General features: G+C 38.9%; 1 protein-coding gene across 2 annotated transcripts in view; it reads right to left on the bottom strand.

Annotated features, from left to right (window-relative positions):
- Positions 1-231: 231 nt before the first annotated feature.
- Positions 232-22552, bottom strand: part of BTAF1 (B-TFIID TATA-box binding protein associated factor 1) — an 86837-nt gene continuing 64516 nt past the window's right edge. The window contains exons 25-38 of one of the 2 annotated variants that reach the window (XM_039340947.1): positions 22131-22279; positions 13983-14135; positions 13502-13623; positions 13234-13401; positions 13018-13095; positions 12803-12932; positions 11814-11955; positions 11566-11696; positions 10001-10126; positions 8041-8193; positions 6718-6929; positions 4304-4463; positions 3495-3665; positions 232-2105 (exon numbers count right to left, since the gene is read on the bottom strand). In XM_039340947.1, coding sequence (XP_039196881.1) covers positions 1956-2105; positions 3495-3665; positions 4304-4463; positions 6718-6929; positions 8041-8193; positions 10001-10126; positions 11566-11696; positions 11814-11955; positions 12803-12932; positions 13018-13095; positions 13234-13401; positions 13502-13623; positions 13983-14135; positions 22131-22279 — 2045 coding nt within the window. In that variant the 3' untranslated portion in view covers positions 232-1955. The remainder of the gene's footprint in view (positions 2106-3494; positions 3666-4303; positions 4464-6717; positions 6930-8040; positions 8194-10000; positions 10127-11565; positions 11697-11813; positions 11956-12802; positions 12933-13017; positions 13096-13233; positions 13402-13501; positions 13624-13982; positions 14136-22130; positions 22280-22552) is intronic. The other variant, XM_039340948.1, reaches the window with a different exon arrangement.

Raw genomic sequence — 22552 nt, 5'->3', positions numbered from 1 at the left:
TCAGCCACTCTGGTTAAGAACTAGAAAATTGCCCACATATTGCAGTGGGTGGCCAACTTCAAACAACGGTAGCCAATATAGAAAGTCAGCTGGAGATTTGTGTTGTAACTTGCCAGCCCCCACCAAGGATGGCAATGCAAAATGGAAGAAGCCCTCTCTTTCTGGAAGATCAGTTCCTCCAACAACAAGAAATGGTAATTGGTAAACCATGGATACAAAGTCAGGCAAAACTTGTCATGCATTTCCTGTAATGTAATTTGTAAGCAAAGTATTATAATACAGCATTATAATAGTCAGGCAAACAGGAGCATCAGCAGGAACATCATGAGGTAAATCACAGAGCACAAAAAAGAAAAAGGCAGGGGGAGGGGAAAGGGAAACTCCCCCTCCATACCCACAGCAACAAATCACAGCGCACTTGCCTCACGCAGGAGCCAGCACTCTTCAACCAATCAGCTATAACTGTTTTAAATACACAAGCTATTTATTAATCAGAGACAATGTGTTTTTCTGCTTCCATGGACTTAAACATTTATAAACAAGGATGCAGGAAGAAAAATGTCATAAAACATATAAGGGATCAATTAATGCCAATTTGGCTTTTTTATTTTCTTTTTTCTTCTTCAAGGAATGCTAGTTTAATGTTACAGTATGGCAGTTTGTATATCTGCTGAAATATGACACAGGTTCATCGTTCATATCTGAGTGCTGAAAAACAATATTGCTCCATAAGCCAACAGGTTGCTTTTCCTCTTGAAATGTTTAAAAACAATTACTTAAACATTACAGAGGCCTCACAGCTGTTCAAGCTCTGATGCCGAAGTGCACACATGCTCAAACCTTAGCTATGACATCTATACACATACTTATTTATGAAAGAGTTTATATGGTTTGCCTTAAAATATTTAGAAAACGGCATATGCATTTGGTACAGACATCTATGCACAGACATGTCACCACTGACTCCCTTTAAGAATAAGGTTTTTTTTAAAAAAATGTACAACTGTTATTTTTACTCTCCTTTATTACAGCCTCTTTAAATTTGTATTACATGATTTCTGTTCAACATTTTATTCTCTTGGATATAGGGTAAGCATTTCTAATAGGTGTTTTTAAGCTACATCCCTAAATAAAACATTACCTTTTTATTTAAGAGGATCGTGCACTAGTGCATTTGGGTATTTTTCCAACATGGATTCTTAATTTTATAAGAACTACTGCTGGAAAAGCTTTATTTATATATTTGCTCTTTTACAAAAAAATATAACATCGAAACCTACTGCATACTTTAGATCTCTGAGCTGACTACACTCTTGCCATTATATACATCCACAAACACTCATAAAAATAGCACCCTCTAAACAGGATGTAGAAATGGCCTGTTAGCCATTTCGGTAATTTTATTAAAAAGTCAACTGCTCTCAAAATGTCAGAAGACTGAAGAGCACCACATACTTAAATATATAAAGGTGGGAAGTATAGCATTTGCAAAGCTCATTTATTTCCTCGGTGTTTTCCAGAATGGTATGCTTTGCTGTTATTATGTCAATGTACAACCTGAAGTGAACAAATTATTCTGAATAGGTAAACCAAACATTCCTACAGTGTACCATTAAAACAAGCTAGGTTTAAAGTAATAAAATACTCTTAACTGCAGAAATTTTGTAAAGTTCAGGAAAAGGGAAATGGTGAACTTATTTTGAATGAAGGTGTAATATTTAGCAACATATGCAAAACTATAAGAATTTATAATTATTCATGAAATTCAAAGCTAAACTGCAATTTAGAATTTTAACAATGTAAGTATTTAAGACTTAGCTATCCCAACAGAATATGTTGGCTTTATGCAGAACATCAGTCTTCATCTTTTTTTTCAGGTGATGCTGGAAGTCCACTATAAATGTTTTGAAATATGCTGAATATCAGCTGAAAAAACCAAAAAACCATAAAAATGGTTATTTGAGTGAGTGCATAAACTTTTCTAGGCTATATTCTGAATCATACTGTTCTTGATCCCAAAGTTCTCCGAGATTTTCAAGGACTGACTTCATAGTTGTTTTCCCAGAAAGAGAAGTGGCACCATCTGATTTTTCAGTTTTTCCATCCTGTAGGAAGAATGTTGAGGAAAAAAGAAACACTTGTTAAAATCTGTGCATATATTGTCTGTGGCAATAATACAAAAACACTGGAAATCATTACTTAAGCAACAAACTAATAATTTAAAATTTGGACATTATGAGACATAGAAAGAAAAAAGCCTTCACAATTTCCATGACAAAATGTCTTAGTGATGAGCAACTCTTCAATGGAGAATGACTTAAATGATTAAGTAAATGTTATCAGAAATATCTCTTGCTATTATTTGCTGATTGTATTTAGATCTATTATGAAATGTACTTCATTAGAATTATTAGGTTTAATAATCGCCCCCAGGGCGATTCTGGGGACCTTACACTTTAAAATAAAAATATAAAGAACAGACGAGATTATGTATGTCCAGACAGAGCACGCTATATATCTTTCAAAAACATAACTGATCCTAACTATTCTACTAGAAGAACAGACAGTTTTTAAAAAACGTATGGAACATAAACAGGATGCGAGGAATGGATCTTCAAGGGGGTAAGCAGTACAATGAGCCGAGGTGGCGCAGCAGTTAGAGTGCAGTACTGCAGGCCACTTTAGCTGACTGTGTTCAGCAGGTCAGCGGTTCAAATCTCACCGGCTCAAGGTTGACTCAGCCTTCCATCCTTCCGAGGTAGGTAAAATGAGGACCCAGATTGTTGGGGGCAATGTAAATATATATATACATTGCTTACTGGTGTACACCGCTTAGAGAGTGCTTGCACTTAAAGCGGTATATAAGTCTCATAAAATAAACAAACAAACAAACAAACAAACAGAGAAGGAATTATTGTTTAATTGATGGGGCTGCAAGTGTACCAACTTTGCCCAGCAACTTGGGATGGGCAGAAACTATTGAAGAAAAGCAATCCCTCATATAACCCGGCCCTATGCCATGAAGGCAGCATTCCCAGCACCATGAATTGCATATGGAAGCTAATTGGTAGCATCTACAGTTTGGAACACAGAGGTGTCTTATACTCTGGCTGCCCATCACTACCTATGATGCTACACTCAGGATCAGCTGCAATTTCCAAATGGTCTTCTACCATCTAATCGTAGAATGCATTGTGACAATACAGCCAAAGGTCACTAGACCATGAGTGAGCCATCCAATCGAAACACGAGGCAATTGGCACACAAGAGGGAGCTGTGCAATGACAACTCCCAGATTGCACAGCCATCCCAAATGGGGAAGTGCAGCCAAGACTAAAGGGAATGACCCCAGATTTGATTTTGTGTGTGGTATAATTTGCATACCGATGGTATGGGAGCCTGTCCTGATAGATGAGCTTCCCCAACAGTTTCCTGCTGAGGTTATACAGGAAAGAGCCTTGAGTCCCGAGTCACCCCACAAAACTATATTTTACCTTATCCAGAGTGAAGAGGTCAAGAAGCTGATCTGTTCCCATGCTCTGCAGACTAGTATTCTCTTGACTGATCACTGTATTTGCAATATTCATTTTGAATTTTTGAAGACCCATTATTTTTTCCTCCAAAGTTCCTCTTGTTATCAATCGATAAACATTAACAACACGTTTCTGCAACATAGGGATTTAATGGAAATTTATACGTATGCCAGCTATTACACATCACACAACAAAAGAAGACATCCAATTAGAGGAACAAAGAACAATTAAATAAATGATACACGTGTGACATTCATATAAGTCTTGAATGTAACAACAGTAAGAATCAAACCGTGCTTAAATGAAATTTAAGAATTCAGAATATTTTTTAAGACAGCAGGTCTTAAAAAATATCATTCCTGTCTTTGCTCTAAAGCAGTGGTTCTCAACCTATGGGTCGTGACCCCATTTGGGGTCGATCGACCATTTTTCGGGGGTCGCCAAAGAAGGCGATCCGCCATTTTCTCCCCTCAGGGGGCGGCGCCGCGCATGCGCAGAACGTTTGTGTGACGGGGGTCGCTGTCACACAAACGTTGAGAACCACTGCTCTAAAGTCTTTCTGATTTGATCTAATATTTTATAACATAATGTTATAAAATACTAGATCAAATTAAATAGTATTTTAATAACAAAAGGAAGAAAAAACAAAACAAAAAAACCAAAACCCTAAGTTCTGAGTGATTCACCATATATGGTATTAGTTTAAGAAATGTCAAGCAATTTTTGATTAATTTATCTTATCTTAAATGATCTGGATTAATCTTTTTTACCTGTCCAATACGATGTGCTCGGTCCATTGCCTGGAGGTCTTTCATTGGATTCCAATCATGTTCAACAAATACCACAGTATCAGCTCCAGTTAAATTAAGGCCCAGTCCACCCACATGAGTAGTAAGCAACAGCACATCTATGGATGGGTCATTGTTAAACCTGTCAATTAAAATAAACCCAACAATGATTGCAGATGGAATGAAGATGTCACTTCTCTACTTCCATCCTACTGTAGCTGGATTACTGCTTAAGTTGTACTGCATCTAATACTGACGTTCTAGTAAGTTGCTGTTATTATACCATCCTACAAATACAAAAGATGGAATTGAATCACTTGGTTTTTTTGCAGCACATCTTTTTTTAATGAAATGGAAGATTAACAATGGTTTATTGAAGTAAGTTAAGAATTAATTGGACAGTTTCATGTATGGAAGATATCCAGAAGACTAAGATTAAGAGAATTTTGGGCAAATGAATCAAGAAAGGTTAGCCTTTTCCTCCCCAGCAATCACTTCTGCCCCCAAATGTAGCAATTAGGCTTTTAAAAAACTCAGCTGGCACCACTGAAGTTTTGAAGTTTTGATAAGGAACATTTACAAACTCTGTTCTCTGACTGATAGCTGTTCAAAAAATTTTTTCTGCCAAATGATAGGTGAATTAAAAGTGTGCAGGTTATATGGGGAACCAACATAGACCATATTAAATCAATAACTCAAGGGTTGACTATATCTCCTCTAGAACAGGGCTTTTCAACCAGTGGTACGGGTAGCACCTGTGGTACATTGGCACCTAGCAGGTGGTACACGACCATCCTAGAAAAGTGGTAGTGGGGGAGGGGAATGAGCTGAACCGGTGGCAGCACCGCACAAGCCTGAGCGAGAGATGGCTGGAGCTGCAGGGCTGTCAGGGTTCAGCGGAAGCGCCAGGATCAGTGCCGCTTTCCAGCTGATTGGTGCTTCTTTGGGGCTGTCAGGGCTCAGTGGAAGTGCCAGGATCAGCGCCAGGCTCCAGCTGAGCCCTGAAGAACCAATCAGCTGGAAAGCAGCACTGATCCTGGCACTTCTGCAGAGCCCAGAAGAAGCGCCGATCAGCTAGAATGTTGCAGCATCTCCAGGGTCTTGTGATTTACATCCAGATGCTTGGCAACTGATTCATATTTATGATGGTCACAGTGTCCTAGGATCATGTGAAGTGACCAAAACCTGCTGCAACAACCCAGCAGATGGGGGAAAACCAAACACCTCCCCCACCCCACCTCCGCTGCCAATCCTCAACAGAAATGCTCACAACAATGAAAACTTCGGACAGGAGGAAGAGCACCGCCGGGTGGGCAGGCAGGTGTCTTGCTCAGCTGTGGCTTGGGGGGCACTTTTTTCAGTGCATTGTAACTTCAAACAGTCACTAAGCGAACTGTTGTAAGTCGAGGACTACCTGTACTTTATCACTTTTTTCCTCTTTTTTGGTGTTCAAGTTTTTGACACCTTGCTAGGCGACTGGTGGTACTCGGATATTGACATATCCTAAAAGTGGTACAATGGGTGAAAAGGTGGAAAAGCCCTGTGCTAGAAGACCAAAGGAACCACCATATTATCTTTTTTTACCAAACTAATTTTACAAAATCAAGATAATTGAGATTGGAGATAGCAGTGACATAAAACACTTTCAGCTATTTGGAAGTTGCCATCAAGGACTTGTGCCACCATCATATGGGCAGCTAAAGGCAACCTTTCATTTTTAGTTAAATGCCAGCTTAATGAACTTTCAGCTGAGCTCTCTCAGCAGGAAAATATGAGGACATGACCTTTTCCTGCCTCAACTTGTCCCTCTCTATTGGAAGAGCTTTTATTTTTCAAATATAACTATTGCACTGTGAAAGTCTTGGTTGTTACGAGGGGTTACTACAAAGAGCTAAGCAGCAGGCTTCAATGATATCACTGCTGGCTGTTTTCTCACCCTGGGAAGGATCACAGCAAGATTTCCTTCTGAGAAGGTGGGGATTTGTTTTTTCTTAACTAAGAAGGTGTTGCTCTTTCTTCCTAGAGTAGCATTTTTCCCACTTCGGGAAAGAAATACTTTTCCACCTCAAATATGGAGTCAAATAAATCACAGATGTGGATGTTCCTGAGATTACGTTTTGAACTGAGTATAGATTTGTCTTATCCACCTTCCACATGAATGGTCCTATCTATACATACCTTTATATTAGATAGTGGGTAGGAAAGATTTCTCAAATAGACAGTAGTGTGCATATAGAACATACCGATGGACAATGGTAAATAATATACAGGGGCCAGGTAAGGTGAACACTTTAATGGTCTACCCCAGTGAATAGCAAAATCACATCTATTTCAGCCAAAAAGGGAGCTGGGAAAACACGATTTCAGTAGAACTAAGCAAACAATGTTGGCTTTACCGTGAGACGATTGAGTGTCTCTGACCAGCTGGTATGCTGCCATCTAATCGCAGATAGGTAACAGAGGGCAAGTGAGGCTTCAGAAGGTCATGTTCTACTATGTCCAGCATGCTCTTCAGTTGACAGAAGATAAGAATTCGGTGTTGCGCAACTATCGTTTCGGTGCCGCTCTCTGGAGAGCCACCATTTCCTAGGCCACAGTCAAGTAATAGCTTAAAGAACAAAAATGATTAGTCAGCCAGCTTCTCAAGGCCTTTTCTCCACAACAGTATACAAGAAACTTTCACATACTGCTTACTGCATTTCTATCTCATTTTGAGGTTGGTTTGGCTTACAGGGAGACTGGCTCAAAGTCATACATTTTACTATTTAGCCTCAGTCCAAGATCTGAACTATTACAGTACACTTACAGTTACGTTATGATTGTAGAATAATAACTGAATGACAGGATTTTTTTTCCTTGCCATTCTTGGTATTTAAGGACCAGGAGATTGGGAAAAAAGCTCTGCTTCGGTGAGGTTCCAGAGACACACTTTAAAAGGTTGTTAAGACCCCAAACTAGAAATCAGGAGACTGTGAATTCTAGTTCCGCCTTAAAAATGAAAACCAGCTGTGTGACCTTGGGTCAGTCAGTCCTTCTAAGCCCAACCTACCTCACAGAGTTGTAGCTGTAGAGAAAATAGGAGAAAGGAGGCGTATTAAGTATGTTCGTGGCCTTAAGTTATTTATAAAAATAATAAAGGTGGGATAAAAAAACCCTAAAACTAAATGAGAATAATAATACTGGACTAGATGAACAAATAAAAAGGAACATCTACTATACCGAATTATAAAATAGAGCTGCATTGAACCTTATATAGCAGGCTCAAATTCTGGCATTTTTTAAATAAGAAATACTAGCTAACAATTATACCAAATAATAAATTACCACTTCAAATTTGGTAAATACCAATAACTGAAACCAACCTGCTATTTTTAAATAACTGAAAATTTTGTACAGTGTTATGGAAAAATTTGAATGAGATTCTTATTCCATTGGTAGCACAAGGAGTTTGGCTTATGTAAAAAAAAAATCCTTTAAACTTAAGATGGCAACAAAGTTTTCTGTTAATTATACATAATGTTACACACACAAAAATTTACGCTAACACTTTAGATATTTTATGTTGCCTCCTCCACGGTTTCATCTTTCTAACATTTCTAGATATTCCTTTTTAACTACCAATTAATTAGTAGGTTCTAGAAACTAGCAGAAGTATCTCTTTGAAAATTTGGAAGAGTTCTTGTCTGGTAAATCAAATACACAACTGAGGATGTGTCCACCTGTTTTAAAGCAGAGAGTTTAGGTGCATGCTGGATGTCACGAAGAGAAGAATTCTCTGCTGCAAGCTTCTCTGTGATCCTTTTATGTTCTGGGTGATGAGTGGTTAAAACTAGTGCTGGGTGGTTGCACAATTTCCTTAAATACTGCAGTGCCTTTTAGAAACAAGCCACAAAACAAGAGATTAAATAAGCACAAGAATTTCAAGATACATTTACTTCCTAAATGGCAGAACACAGTATGCAGCCGTTAAATGTGAAACTCTTTGTAAAAGAGCTGGATGGTTTGCCAATTGCCAGTCACAGTTAATTTTAAACACTAACTAGTGTTCACACTGAGAAAGCAAAAGGCTGTTGAAATTTTAAATGAGAGGGATTTTTTTAAAATCAGAGGTAGTAAATTATTGCCCATGGAATTACTTTCCATTCTGCATTTGAATTTGTTCTTAACTGGCCCAGAATCTTAAAAAATTCAGTAGTTCTTTTACCACTTTATCAAAAATATTTCTCTATTGTAAAACCTTAAAAATTTTCAATAAAAAAATATTTCTCAATCCCATATTATTCTTTTTATAAGGATACAAACTACTATATAGATGTGTTTACAGCTTTCATAAATGACAATAATTTTTGTATATTCTGTTGCTGAGCAATCTGGTAGGAAACCTTTGCTAAGACTCCTTTTCAAACAGGTTTATTCTTACATTTGATTGATTCTGATTCTGCATTAATCTGAAGTTCTAAGGAATTTTACACTTACACATACACACATGCAAAACTCTCTTGTTTAAATACTGTATGTCTTTTTGAAGCATTCTATCAAAAGGCTTTTCTTTTTTTCCTTTCATAGGTGCTATGAAAGCTCATATTTCTAAACATATTTTATCTTTAAATCTTAATTTTATATTCATTTTAATGTTTGTCAAGCTATTTTTCATTAAATGTGGAGGATTTCAAGCAATTTTCATGAGGTTGGTTCAATCTGCCATTCAGACTGAAACAACCTCATGAAAATAGCTCTCTTTTTCTTGATAATCATCTTTTGAAATCCAGATCTGGATGTCTCTCCTCTGCTCACAAGCTTTGAAATCCCATGCTGTGGAAGTGATAGCAAAATCAGTACCCATTGATACTGAAACTGAGAAGTTAGAGTAACTTATGATCAAACCTCAAAATTTTAGTTCAAATCTATTACTGCCTTTTCTAAATTTTAAAAGGTAGAGAACTCAGTTACCTCTTTCATTTCCATTTCTTATGGAACCAGACTATCCCCAAGAGTCTAGAAGACTCATATTCAAGGGAAACCTCCTCTCCATCCAGAAGGCGTGATATGTTCCAGTTTCTGACCTAAATGTTAGTCCCCCTTAATGGTATTGGTGGCTCAAGCAGAACCTGAAGGGAATACTTCACATTATCAATGGTGCTGAGACTAACATGTAATTTGAATTTAAGTGAGGGAGAGTTGTGCAGTCAGTCTCACTCTCTTTTCCCAATTTCTATCTGTGTCCAGTGACAAGATAGTCAAGACAACTGGAGATGGGATTTATGCACAGTGGGTGCCAGGATGTCTTCTGGGCCTTGTCTTGCTCTCCACATTCTATGATGCTTCAGGACCATTGGATCTTTTAATGGTCTGACCTGCTCAATCTACTGGAGTGTGTGGTCTCATGCCTGGATAGGCAGTTCCCTGTCTTTACAAGGGTTTAAGATCCAGCAGCTACCCTCTGGTTAAATTTAATTTATAGGGTTTAATCCAACTTGAGGAACTTCTAGCTTAAGAAGCCTCTCCATCTGCACTGTTGGGGCCAGGATGCAAGTTTGGCCCTCAGATAAGCTATGTTTCTTTGCGCAGGGTCACTATGTAGAGAAAATGTGTTTGTGCTAAGAGGTGAAATTTCACTCATGCTGAAGATCAGGGTTTTGCGTCTAACTGGGGAGCAAAATAAACGGATGCATTTCTAACCTGAAATACATGTCCTGTAGCTTTAAGCTTTGGTTTTTCAGTCTCTTCAGTGACTGAAGCTGCTGAAACTGTTTCATCGACATCACATTTGGCACGAGACTTGGCAAAATCTTCATAAAGTTGAATCTATGAAAATAAACAAATATATTATTTACAGATACAGTAACTGGAGCCAGATTGGTGTAGTGATTAAAGGACTGCTGGTCTAAAAAAGCAGGAGACCAGGAGTTCTCATTCTCCCTCAAGCCTCAGTTAAAGCACCCACTGCCTTTGGGCCAGCCAGTCTCCCTCAGCCCAGCCCACTTCACAGGGAGTCTCTTGGGTGAAAGGAGGGGGTAACAACACTATTGTACAAAATGAAGATCAGATTGGTGTTTTAATACTTGCAGCAATCTCTACTCCTTGAAATACTTGCATATTATGGGTTAACAATCTCTTTATGCTCTGCTTTCTTCTCTGCAAGGCATGTCAAATTATTTTTACTTTCCTACAACTGCCACTTTGAAACATCTGCTTTATCAGACCATTTTTTTTTATAAGGAAGAATTTTGGTTTGCATAAAAAAAAGATGAACTGTCATTGGGGGATTCTTTTAAAAAACTAAAATGGCTGTATCCTCCCACTGTCCCAAAGACGCTTTTTTCATGAGGCAACTGGACTTCCTTGTTTTTCTTTGAAGATGTTTTGCTTCTCATCCAAGAAACTTCTTGGATGAGAAGCGAAACTTCTTCAAAGAAAAACAAGGAAGTCCAGTTGCCTCATGAAAAAAGCATCTTTGGGACAACTATGACCTGGATGACTATGAATCTCCATAGACGTATCCTCCCATTAGCAAAATGTCAAATCCTAGTTTAGCAATCAAACATTATGTCAACACGTATAGTGACTCTAATATGCTAAACTATTACTGCAAATGCTAGTATTGTATCCCACAGGTTATTTACATGTTGGGTTGATTGAAACCACTGCAGGGAATCACCGTTTCAATGTTCCAACAGTAGAGAAGCCACTTTTACAAAATGTATCACCTTCTCTGTTGGTACCTATCTCTATTTCACAATTCTCTCCATTCTCCTAATCAAACTCTTAAATGAGATAGGGGGGCTACAAAAGAAGAGAGAAGGAATAAAAATCACAGCCTCCTCCAGTTGTAAGAAAAATATACTGGATTCCATCTATTTTTCGAGGCAACTGTATCACTAAATAGGAGCGCAGTGGGCTAGCAGTTAAGACGCTGGTTTTGTGTTCCGTGTGCCTTGGCATACAGTCATGTCAGCCACAAGACCACGAAAGTGTCTTCAGACAACACTGGATCCTCCGAAAAGAAACGGAGATAAGCACCTCCCCCTAGAGTTGGACACGACTGGTCAGCGAAACTTTTACCTTTTTACATAAATAAATATAGCAGGTTTTTCCTTAAGAGGTAAATTCTACAATGGTTTCCAAGCACACTTTCAACAGTGTAAGGAAAGATCCATTTAGAAAAAGCAAAGGATTTTAGAAAATCCCCAAGTTTTTCTTCTCTTCCTTGTTAATGTCAATGTGATTCAAACTAGGTAACTTGCCTGGAGAGGGCTGAGAATACAATAATAGTCTTGAATAATTTTTGGTGGGAGATCTTGTAACACATCCTCTTTCATCCTTCGTAATAAAAATGGCAGGACTTGCCTGTGTAATGCTTCCATTGCAAGGACACCTATAAAGGCACATAAAAAAAATGTATTGAAACACTTAAGATTCTTCCACTAAATCAAGAGCAAGAGTCATGATTTCCTTCAAAAGGAAAGGAATGTTATTAAGTGGAGTTTCTTACCTGCCTCCTGTTCTCGACTAGAGCTCCGAGCATCTCTACTCGCTAATATGGGCTTGCCATAACGAGCTGCAAACTGGCGCTCGGTACCCAAAAATCCCGGCATAAGAAAATCAAATAGTGACCACAATTCTAAGACATTGTTCTGAAAGAAAAAGATAAGATAGAAAAAAAATGTAAAAAGTTTTTTTTACTTGCAGTAAAAATTATAGTGAATTTATTGTAAAATAGAGAAATTCATCATGACTGCCTAAACCAGGGGTCTTCAAACTTGGCAACTTTAAGACTTGTGGACTTCAAACTTGGCAACTTTAAGACTTGTGGGCTTCAACTCACAGAATTCCTCAGCCAGCCCTGGCTAGCTGAGGAATTCTGGGAGTTGAAGTCCACAAGTCTTAAAGTTGCCAAATTTGAAGACCCTTGGCCTACACAATTCCACAAAGAGTTTTCCAATTTATTTTGGCATGTTTTGCTTGGGCATGAAACATGCATGAAAAATCTAGTCCATGTAAATTCAAACTGTACAATCAAAGCATCTGAAGGGGCACTGCATCAGTAGAAGTAAGGCATCCCTCCATAACAATTTAAACAATCTCTGGGGAAAATCGGAATGATTTTTCAAAGGTTCACCTTGTTGCCTGTATGGGTAAGTGACTTTTCCCCCCACTGAGATAGCCAGTGATTGTTGGTGCACATACCTGCGTGCCGAGCTGGGAAAAACTTCCCAAGCAGTTCCACCACCTCTTGAGGAGGGATATCTCATTCATGCTGACATGCAATGTACAGCTCCACTTAGTAATCAACATCATGCCTAGAAGCTGGCAATCAAATATGTGGATATCCAGCATCTTCTGATGAGAGATGCTTACACTATGTGATTGTAATCTTCCTCCTTGACTGAACTAAACCCTTGACTGACCTAAATAAGTGGTTTTTAGAACCTGAAAAAATCTATTTCTCTATTACAATGAGCCTATTTAGACATGGATTACCTGGATTGGTGTCCCAGAGAGTATTATTCTGTAATTGGCAGTCAACTGCTTTATAGCTTTTGATAGCTTCGTTTTTCCATTTTTGATGACATGTCCTTCATCAAGAATACAGTAGTTGAATTTAATATTTCTATGAAAGAAGATGCCATTAATTAGTTCCAGTTGTTTTAAAGCATATGAAACATCTATTTTTGTTTTTAAAAAAACCCTCTCACCTGAAAAAATCAATGTCATTTCTCACAACATCGTAAGAAGCTACAATTAGGTTGTGTCTTTTTACATGGTGCTGTAACCTGAAGGAGACAAAAGATGGCTTTTATACACAGCATAAAACCATACGATCTACAAAAAGATTTTAAAAATTTAAATAATTCCAAAAAAAAGAAATGGTTCAAACCACCAAAAATAACATTTTTAAATACATCACTTACCTTGCCCTTTCAGTTGGAGGGCCAGTATAGTGCAAAGGATTCAAAAATTCTTTGGAACAAAATTTGCCCACTTCATCCACCCAATGACCTGTCAGGGTGGGCGGGCACACAACCAAGGATGGGAGTGGAATATTATCAGCCATCTTAGTTCTTGCATACTCTTGGGTCCTTTGGAGAACAGTAGAAGAATATTCATTCATTTATTTATTGTACTGGGGGGAAAAAAACTCTTGGAGAAATATTGAGTAGCAGTAACTATGTAGTCTACCTGAGATAGTGATCTCCTGCAAGAATACAGATGGACTGCAGGGTTTTTCCTAAGCCCATATCATCACACAGGATACCATGAAGTTTATATTTGTTGAGAAAAGCCAACCAGTTCACACCTTCCTGTAAGATATGACAAACATTCTAATAATGTGAGAGCTGCAAAATATATATTGGACTTCTTTTATTTACTGTTATATTTACTTATGCCTTTCACTCTTAATAAAGGCCACTGAAGCAGTTTCTAAGTTACATAATTTTGACAATTTAAAATGTGGCAACCGCAAAATGAATTGAGCAGTAGAAAATTTCAAAAACACCAATGAAACTTGAACCACTTAGTTACCAATCTAAAGCATCCTTCTTTAAATGGATCATTTCATCTTACCTATCTCAAGAAGTTTTATAACAAAGGATCTAAAAAAAATCCTAGGTGAGAGCTGTTTAACAAATGAAAACTTGTTTAGCAAGTGAAAACTTACCTGTTGATATTTTCTGAGTTCTGCTTTAATTGGTACTGGAATTTTATAATTTTCTAGTTTTTTCCCATCCAATAATTGTTCCAGGAAATGGCGTTCCTTGGCTTTTATTTTAATTAAATGTTCAGACATATTTGGTGGATCTGGAATACCAGCCTGAAAGAAAATATAAAAGTACAAGATCAAAACTGAACACTTTATTTGGCCAAGTGTGATTAGACACACAAGGAATTTGTCTCTGGTACGAAAGCACTCAGTATATCTATTATGATCTATTTTCTGCTAAAAAGGCAAACTAAAATCATGCTGTTTTCAGAGTTTGTAAAATGCATGTAGTCCTCCAATTTACATTAGTCAAATATTTAAGCAAATTTGTATAGTAATTTACTATTGGAATAGATTGCACTTTAGAATGAAAGAAGGGGTGTTCTGAAAGGCCAAGCAATGATGAAGAATTGGAAAAATGATAACTCTAAATGAAAATAAAGGTTTATATAGAAAATATATTCTTTGGGCTATGCAGAACTGTAGGACAAGGAGAATTTTTAAAAATATTTTAATATCTATGCCTTGTTTATATCATGTGTATATTTAGTTTACTATTGAATTTACCTTTAAGAAGAAAAAAGCAGAGTCATCTACAACATAACAGTGTGAGGCCTGTAACAGCCACTAAAGTAGCAGAGCTTATCCATGAACACCAACTAGCAGTCAAAATGAACTCCTTAATGGTGTAGGGCAGCGGTTCTCAACCTGTGGGCCGGGACCCCATTTGGGGTCAAACGACCATTTCACAGGGGTCGCCAAACAATGCAGTCCGCCATTTTTTCCCCCTTTTCCTTAGCTGTGCTACTCCCTTTTATTCTACTGGCTTTTGAAAGCCAACAGAATAGACTCTCTTGAATAGAGTCTAATTCTATTGGCTTTCAAAAGCCAATAGGAAATGTCCAGGCTGTCTCTGCCCTGTTGAGCCCGCCAAAAGTCCCATTCTGCAAATGGTGCTGCAAGTTGTCTGCAGCGAAGGCGAGCTGTCTGGAAGTTTCCACTCCTCCCTGCTGAGCAACTACTAAAAATGTAAGTAAAAGAGGGCCAGGGGTGGGAGGTGGGAGGCCGGCGGGTGCAGGGAGGGTTGCTGGCGCGCGTGGGGCCCGCCGGGTGCCTTACCTCCCTTGGGCTGGGCCAGCTGGTGGCCCAGCCGGTGGTCGGCCTGAGCCGTCTCTGCTGCTTGCCAGCTACGCCTCGGCTGGCCGGGGGGTGGCACCACGCATGCGTGGCACTCCCGGGCAGGGAAAGTCCTCGACTTACGGCCAGTTGGGTAGTCCTTGACTTACGACCAGTTGGGTAGTCCTCGACTTACAACCGGTTGGGGGGGGGGTCGCGGCATTAAAAAGGTTGAGAACCACTGGTGTAGGGTTTCCTGCCTGAGCAGGGGGTTGGACTCGATGACCTCCAAAGTCCCTTCCAACATCATCATCATCATCATCATCATCATTATCGGATCATCGCACAGTCAGCCAGATGTTCAGACTGGATTTGGCATTTTGTCTACCTATCGAGTCCTTACCCAGGACCTGGGATAGGCAGATGTGGATGTTTGATGGTATTACAGATATCGTCGCAGGATGGAAGCAGTTCCTAGTAAGGCCGCCTTTTGCAATTGACTAATAGCGAATTTGTCAATGCCAATGGTGTTCAAGTGGTGCTCCAGTTGTTTTGGGATTGCACCCAAGGAGCCTATACTATTGGTACTACCCTTGCTTGCTTTTGCCACAGTCTTTCTATTTCTATTTGTAGGTCTTTGTATTTTGTTATCTTCTCCAGTTCTTTCTCTTCTATTCTGCTGTCTCCAGGCACTGCCACGTCCACTATCCAGACTTTTTTGTCTTTCTTATCGACAATTGTTAAGTCTGGGGTGTTATGTTGCAGGTGCTTGTCTGTTTGAATTCTGAAGTCCCAGAGCAGTTTAATTTTATCATTTTCTATGACTTTCTCTATTTTATGATCCCACCAGTTTTTGCTTACAGCAGTGGTTCTCAACCTGTGGGTCGGGACCCCATTTGGGGTCGAACGACCATTTCACGGGGGTCGCCAAACAAAGCTGTCCGCTATTTTCCCCCCCTTTTCTTTGGCCACACCCCTGGCACCCGGTGATGTATAAGTGGTTGGGGGTCACCACAACATGGGGAACTGTATTATGGGGTCGCGGCATTAGAAAGGTTGGGAACCACTGGCTTACAGGCAAATGATGATGATATTATTATCGATCATCGCACAGTCAGCCAGATGTTGAGACTGGATTTGGCATTTTGTCTACCTATCGAGTCCTTACCCAGGACCTGGGATAGGCAGATGTGGATGTTTGATGGTATTACAGATATCGTCGCAGGATGGAAGCAGTTCCTAATAAGGCTGCCTTTTGCAATTGACTAATAGCGAATTTGTCAATGCCAATGGTGTTCAAGTGGTGCTCCAGTTGTTTTGGGATTGCACCCAAGGAGCCTATGACTATTGGTACTACCCTTGCTTGCTTTTGCCACAGTCTTTCTATTTCTATTTGTAGGTCTTTGTATTTTGTTATCTTCTCCAGTTCTTTCTCTTCTATTCTGCTGTCTCCAGGCACTGCCACGTCCACTATCCAGACTTTTTTGTCTTTCTTATCGACAATTGTTAAGTCTGGGGTGTTATGTTGCAGGTGCTTGTCTGTTTGAATTCTGAAGTCCCAGAGCAGTTTAATTTTATCATTTTCTATGACTTTCTCTATTTTATGATCCCACCAGTTTTTGCTTACAGGCAAATGATATTTTTTGCAGATCTTCCAATGCACCATTGTTGCTACTTTGTCATGCCGCTGCTTGTAATCAGTTTGTGCAATCTTCTTGCAACAGCTTACCAAGTGGTCCACTGTTTCTTCAGCTTCTTTGCATAGGCGGCACTTACTGTCTGTTGCTGTCTTCTCAATTTTGACTTTGTATGCATTTGTCCTTAAGGCTTGGTCTTGTGCAGCCAGAATTAGTCCCTCGGTCTCTTTCTTCAATTTTCCTGCTCTTAGCCATTGCCAGGTTTTATTATTATCTGCTTTCCCAGCTATTTTTTTCATGTATTGGCCATGTAGTGCTTTGTCTTCCCATGCCTCTATTCTGTTCTTCATTTGGTCTTTCTTGTAGGCCAGTTTGGTCTCTCCAGTAGTTAGTAAGCCTTCCTGATATACTAATTTCAGTGCATCTTCATCATTGTTCTTCAGATATTCTTCCAAAGCCATTTTTTCTTCTTCAACCATCTGATGTACTTGTAGCATTCCACGCCCACCTATTTGCCTTGGTAGATAAAGTCTATCAATGTCACTGCGTGGATGAAGGGCATGATTCATTGTCATTATTTTTCTGGTCTGCCTATCCATTGCTTTTAGTTCTGCTTGAGTCCAGTCCACTATTCCAGCTGTGTACCTAATGACTGGGATTGCCCAGGTGTTGATTGCCTTTATGGTATTTCCTCCATTGAGTTTGGACTTTAAGATCTTCTTCACTCTCTTGATGTATTCACCTCTAATCTTTTTCTTGACTTCAGTGTGCTTGATGTTGTCAGCTTGAAGGATACCCAAGTATTTGTAGTACTCTTCCTCATCCAGACTCTTAATGTTATTTTCGTGGGGCATCTTGATTCCTTCAGTTTTCATTATTTTTCCTTGTTTGATAGTAAGTGTGGCACATTTGTCCAAGCCAAACTCCATTACAATATCTTGGCTATATATACGGACAGTGTTGAGCAGCGATTCTATTTCAGATGATGTTTTTCCATACAGCTTCAGATCATCCATATAAAGGAGGTGGGATAGTCTGGCAGATGTTTTTGATGTTTGATAGCCATGTCCTGAGTTATTCAGTATTGTTGACAGAGGAAACAGTGCAATAACAAATAGTAATGGTGATAATGAATCTCCTTGAAATATTCCTCTCTTGATATTAACCTCTCCCAGCCTCTCACCATTGATCTGCAACTGTGTCTTCCATTGTGCCATCGATCTTTGCACAAATTTTCTGATGTTTCTACTGACTCCTGTTATTTCTAGGCACTTTATTATCCAATCATGTGGCAGAGAGTCAAATGCCTTTTTGTAGTCAATCCATGCCACATTCAGGTTGGTCTTCCTTCTCTTGCAGTTTTCCAAGATCATTTTGTCTATTAGGAGTTGATCTTTTGTTCCTCTGCTATTGGGGCGGTTTCCTTTCTGCTCAGGTGGAAAGAGATTGTTTTCAACTAGATGCTGTTGCACTGCATCAGCTACCACACCAGTTAGTAATTTGAAAGTTGTTGGTAAGCAGGTAATTGGCCTGTAGTTACCTGGTGTTGCCCCTTTTGCTGGATTTTTCATTATTAGGTAGGTTTTCCCAGTTGTTAGCCACTTTTCAATTTCTCCTCCTTGTAGTATATTGTTGAACTGCTTGGCAATGAGTGGGTGTATAACAGTTAGATGTTTCAACCAAAACCCATGCAGTTCATCTTCACCTGGTGCTGACCAATTTTTGATTTTCTTTGCTCTTTTTTCTACCATTTTTGTTGTTATTACTAGTTCTTTCATTTCAACTTCTGTTTTATTTGCATCCACCTCTTTTAACCAAGCCGCATCCTTGTTGTATTTCTTTGGGTTATCCCATATCTGCTTCCAGAACTGCACTGTTTCTTCCTTGTCAGGTACTGACTGATTCCTTGCAGTTTCTCCATTGATGGATTGGTAGAAACGTTTCTGATTGGATTGAAATTGGAGGTTCTGCCTATAGTTTGCAATTCGAGCTTCATATCTACTGATTTTCCTGGCTATAGCTGTTATTTGTTGCTTTATTATTTCCAGTGCTTCCTTGATCTTCCTTGTTTCTAAGTGGTATTTCTTGATTAGGTATTCTTTGGTCTTCTTGTTCTTCAGCTTCTTTTCTTTCATCTGTTCTAGCTTGCTTGCATGTGATCTTAACTTGCTGATCTTATTTTCTAGTCTAACCTTCCATTTTTCTGGTGCACTGTTTGTTTGTTTTTCTTCTTTGTTGATTTTGCATCCCAGGTATTCTGTTATAACTGCAGCTGTGCTGTACATTAGTTGGTTTGTTTCTTGCAGTGAATTGGTGCTTATACTTGATATTGCATATTTGCATCTTTTAATGCTTGTGCTAGCTGTTTCTTTGGAACAAGCTTCAATGCAGGTAGCCTTATTCTGTTGTTTTTGTGCTGTTCTAGATGCTCAGTTATTCTTTGTTTCAATTCTTTTATTTCTTTAGTTAGAGGGTTTTGTTCTTCCTGAGGTAGAGGTGCCTGGTTTCCAAATGAGAACAGTTGTATATCTCTGCTGGATTCCTTCACTGCCAACTCCCCCTGGTTTGCCTCTACATTCTGAATTACTTCTGGTAAGGCTTTGATTTCTTTGCCCTGGGTAAACCTTTGCAGTTCGTCCAATTCTGTTTCTGTGAATACTTTATTTCGTGTTATAAATCGGCGTTGATCTGCTAGTCTCTGTTCTGTTATTTCTGATTCTGGATGTTGTTCTTTCCAGAACTGGTGCATTCGTTTTAGATATCCTCTTCTTGTTGGACTTGATCTGTAGTAACAGATCATTATTTCTTTGTTTTCCATCACTGTGTATCTGCGACGGGTAAACACCTTTTCTTCCAGTAGTTCTGCAGCTGCTGGCCCTGGTTGCTCAGCCAACAGTCCTGAGTCCTGTAACCCATTTTTCACCAGATATCCAGGAACTCCAATATCTAGTGCGGACCTTGTTAACCCGGGCGACGTCCGAGCCGGTATGGCATTCTGAAATTTACGTCTCACCATATTTTTTATGGGAGAGACACTCTTTGTCTGACTCCTCTGATGAGACCTGTCCAGTATGGTTGAACCTCTGGCATAGCTCTCATCTTCCTCAGAGTACACAAGCCTCACAACCACGTCAAGGTAGTGCCTCCCTATTATTATTATTATTATTATTATTATTATTATTATTATTATTATTATTATTATCATCCTAGATCAAGCAAATCCCAAAATGTTACTGAATTTTTGAAAGCTTGAAGTCAGACAATTAGCGATCAGTAACACATAGATATAAACCATATTTACATACCATTTAAAAGAGATAACAAAAAGGTAAGAAGGAAACAAACAAACAAACAGACCAGAACACATCCTGTCCAGCAGCCAGATAATCAGGAATTAACATCAGACAAATAATCAAGCAGTACCCTAATCAGGGAATTACCAAGGAGAAAAACCATACTCCCACCAATGCTATCAGGACAAGCTATTCTACAGGAAGCAAGCCTCCCACTTAGCACTAATGATATCACCTACCCCAGTACATCTGCAAGCAACAATTAAGTTCAGAGACCACCAAGGACTCCCCAATTCAACCTGAGCTACAGGTATTTTCTTCAACTGGATAAATATTAATGTGTAGTTCAAGTAAATCAGATAGAATGCAAAGGACAATTTTCCCAAAGAAGGGCTCAAATGTAGTTTCCCGTTCATCATTAAGATTAATTACCTATTACTGAAAAAATGTCTTTATTAATTTCTGATAGTAAACACTAAATGAGCTATTTGACATTAACTTTATATTATCCCTGGGTACAATCTTTCACAAAAATGCATATATTTTTCACTTGCATATGTCTTGCATATATTAGATATTAAAATTTCAATTTGACCCATTTAAAAAGTCCTCATATTAATACAATTATCAATTACTATTCATTACAAAATGCATTCTATGTCAACTATGTTGGGCGTGAACAACCAGACTCACAATTGCAGAGTTCACGCTAACTACTTGATTATGTTCTGCCTGTAATACAGGAATCTCTCCAGTTTGGTAGCTCACCCTTGGGAACAATTAGATAAGACTCTAAGGAATTCAGGGAAGGTCTGTTTTGCCCTTTTACAGTTGTGCAGCGATTCTAGACTTGGCCCATGCTTCATCTTTCCTTCTTCCCTGGTTGGATACTTCTGTACAACTTTCCCTCACTCTAACAATTTCCATAATATTTACATTAATTGCTGAAAATCAGTAAAGAACTTCTATATATAGCCCTGGTGGTGCAGTGGTTATAATGCAATACCGCAGGCTACGTCTGCTGACTGCTGGCTGACAGCAGTTCGAGTTTCACCAAGCTCAGCCTTCCATCCTTCCAAGGTCAATAAAATGAGGACCCAGATTGTTGGGGGCAATATGCTGACTCTGTAAACAGCTTAGAGAGGGCTGTTGAGCACTGTGAAGCGATATATAAGTCTAAGTGCTATTGCTATATATGAACAGATTTAAAAAAAACTGAAAAAAATGAATGCTGTTCAATGAAAAGTGCAGGTCCCAACTAAATCTACATGATTACAGAAAAGAAGCCATAAAAGAAAACACAAATTAGTTATACCAGAATGTACATGTTTTTTAAAATTAGCATAGTTCTGCTGACTTCAGCTGGAATTGTACTTACATGTACTAAAAGCTCTAGCAATGACACTGAAAATACTAAAATGGTTATTACAGCACATTCTCATTTAATTTATATTTTATATATTCACTGTTATGAAACTTCTGTTTAATAAGTTTGCAGCACTGATTTTTTTCCTTAGGTTGCTTGGTTTCCATAACTGTCATTCTGTCCCATGATATCACCCTCAGCAGAATTTGAAGCAAATCACTCTTGAATTATAGCAGTCAGAAGCCTATACAGACAGTCCTGGATTTACAGCCATTCAGTTAGCAGGCAAAGTTACAAAGGCACTGAAAAAAGTGATTAATTGCAATCCTTGCAGTTACAACTGTGGTGCCATCCCCCTGGTTATGTGATCAAAACAGCTGCAGTCCTGGATTCATGTGATTGCCATTTGCAACCTTCCCAGTTGGCTTCCGACAAGCAAAGTCAATGGGAAAAGCCAGATTTGCTTAGCAAACATGTGAGTCACTTAACAGCTGCAGCAATTTGCTTAACCGTGGCAAAAAAGGGTTGTAAAATTGGGTGCAACTCACTTAATGCCTTGCTTAATAGTAGAAATTCTGGTCCCAATTGTGGTTGTAAGTCAAGGACTACTTTTAGCTTAAGCCCCAATTCAGGGAACAAACAAGCAAACAAAGGCGGCATGTCTTGAGACACAACAGGGAAAGGTCTGACTTACCTCAAGTGGCATCAATCTAATCAGAGTTGCAAAGCACTGAGTAGCCATGAAACGGACACTGTCTGTCTGATCACTCATTCTGCCCAGAACAGGAACCACAAGCAGAACTATGTAGGGAATAATTCCAACATCTAATTGCTCCATTATAGCTGTATATTCATTGTTAAAGATTTCTTTCTAATTAGCAATAGAGATCCTTTTACACCAGAAACAATTCTAACAACCCCCCCCCCAAGCTTTTGCCCCTCTGGTTCCAGTTGACCAAGGAGAAGCATCTCCCTGCTGAGCTCTGCAGTTTATCTACTTAATCAAGATAAAAGAGAACATTCCTTTCTTTTATTTACCTTGGATGTTATTACTTTCAAACAGTCAATTTCAGGATTATGTTTTATTTAGACAAATCTAGCCTTCAGAGGACATCC

Source organism: Crotalus tigris, unplaced genomic scaffold, assembly GCF_016545835.1.
Source record: "Crotalus tigris isolate CLP2741 ecotype Arizona unplaced genomic scaffold, ASM1654583v1 scf7180000017757.759095, whole genome shotgun sequence".
NCBI classification, from domain to species: domain Eukaryota; kingdom Metazoa; phylum Chordata; class Lepidosauria; order Squamata; family Viperidae; genus Crotalus; species Crotalus tigris.
This window is presented reverse-complemented; position numbering and strand designations above follow the sequence as displayed.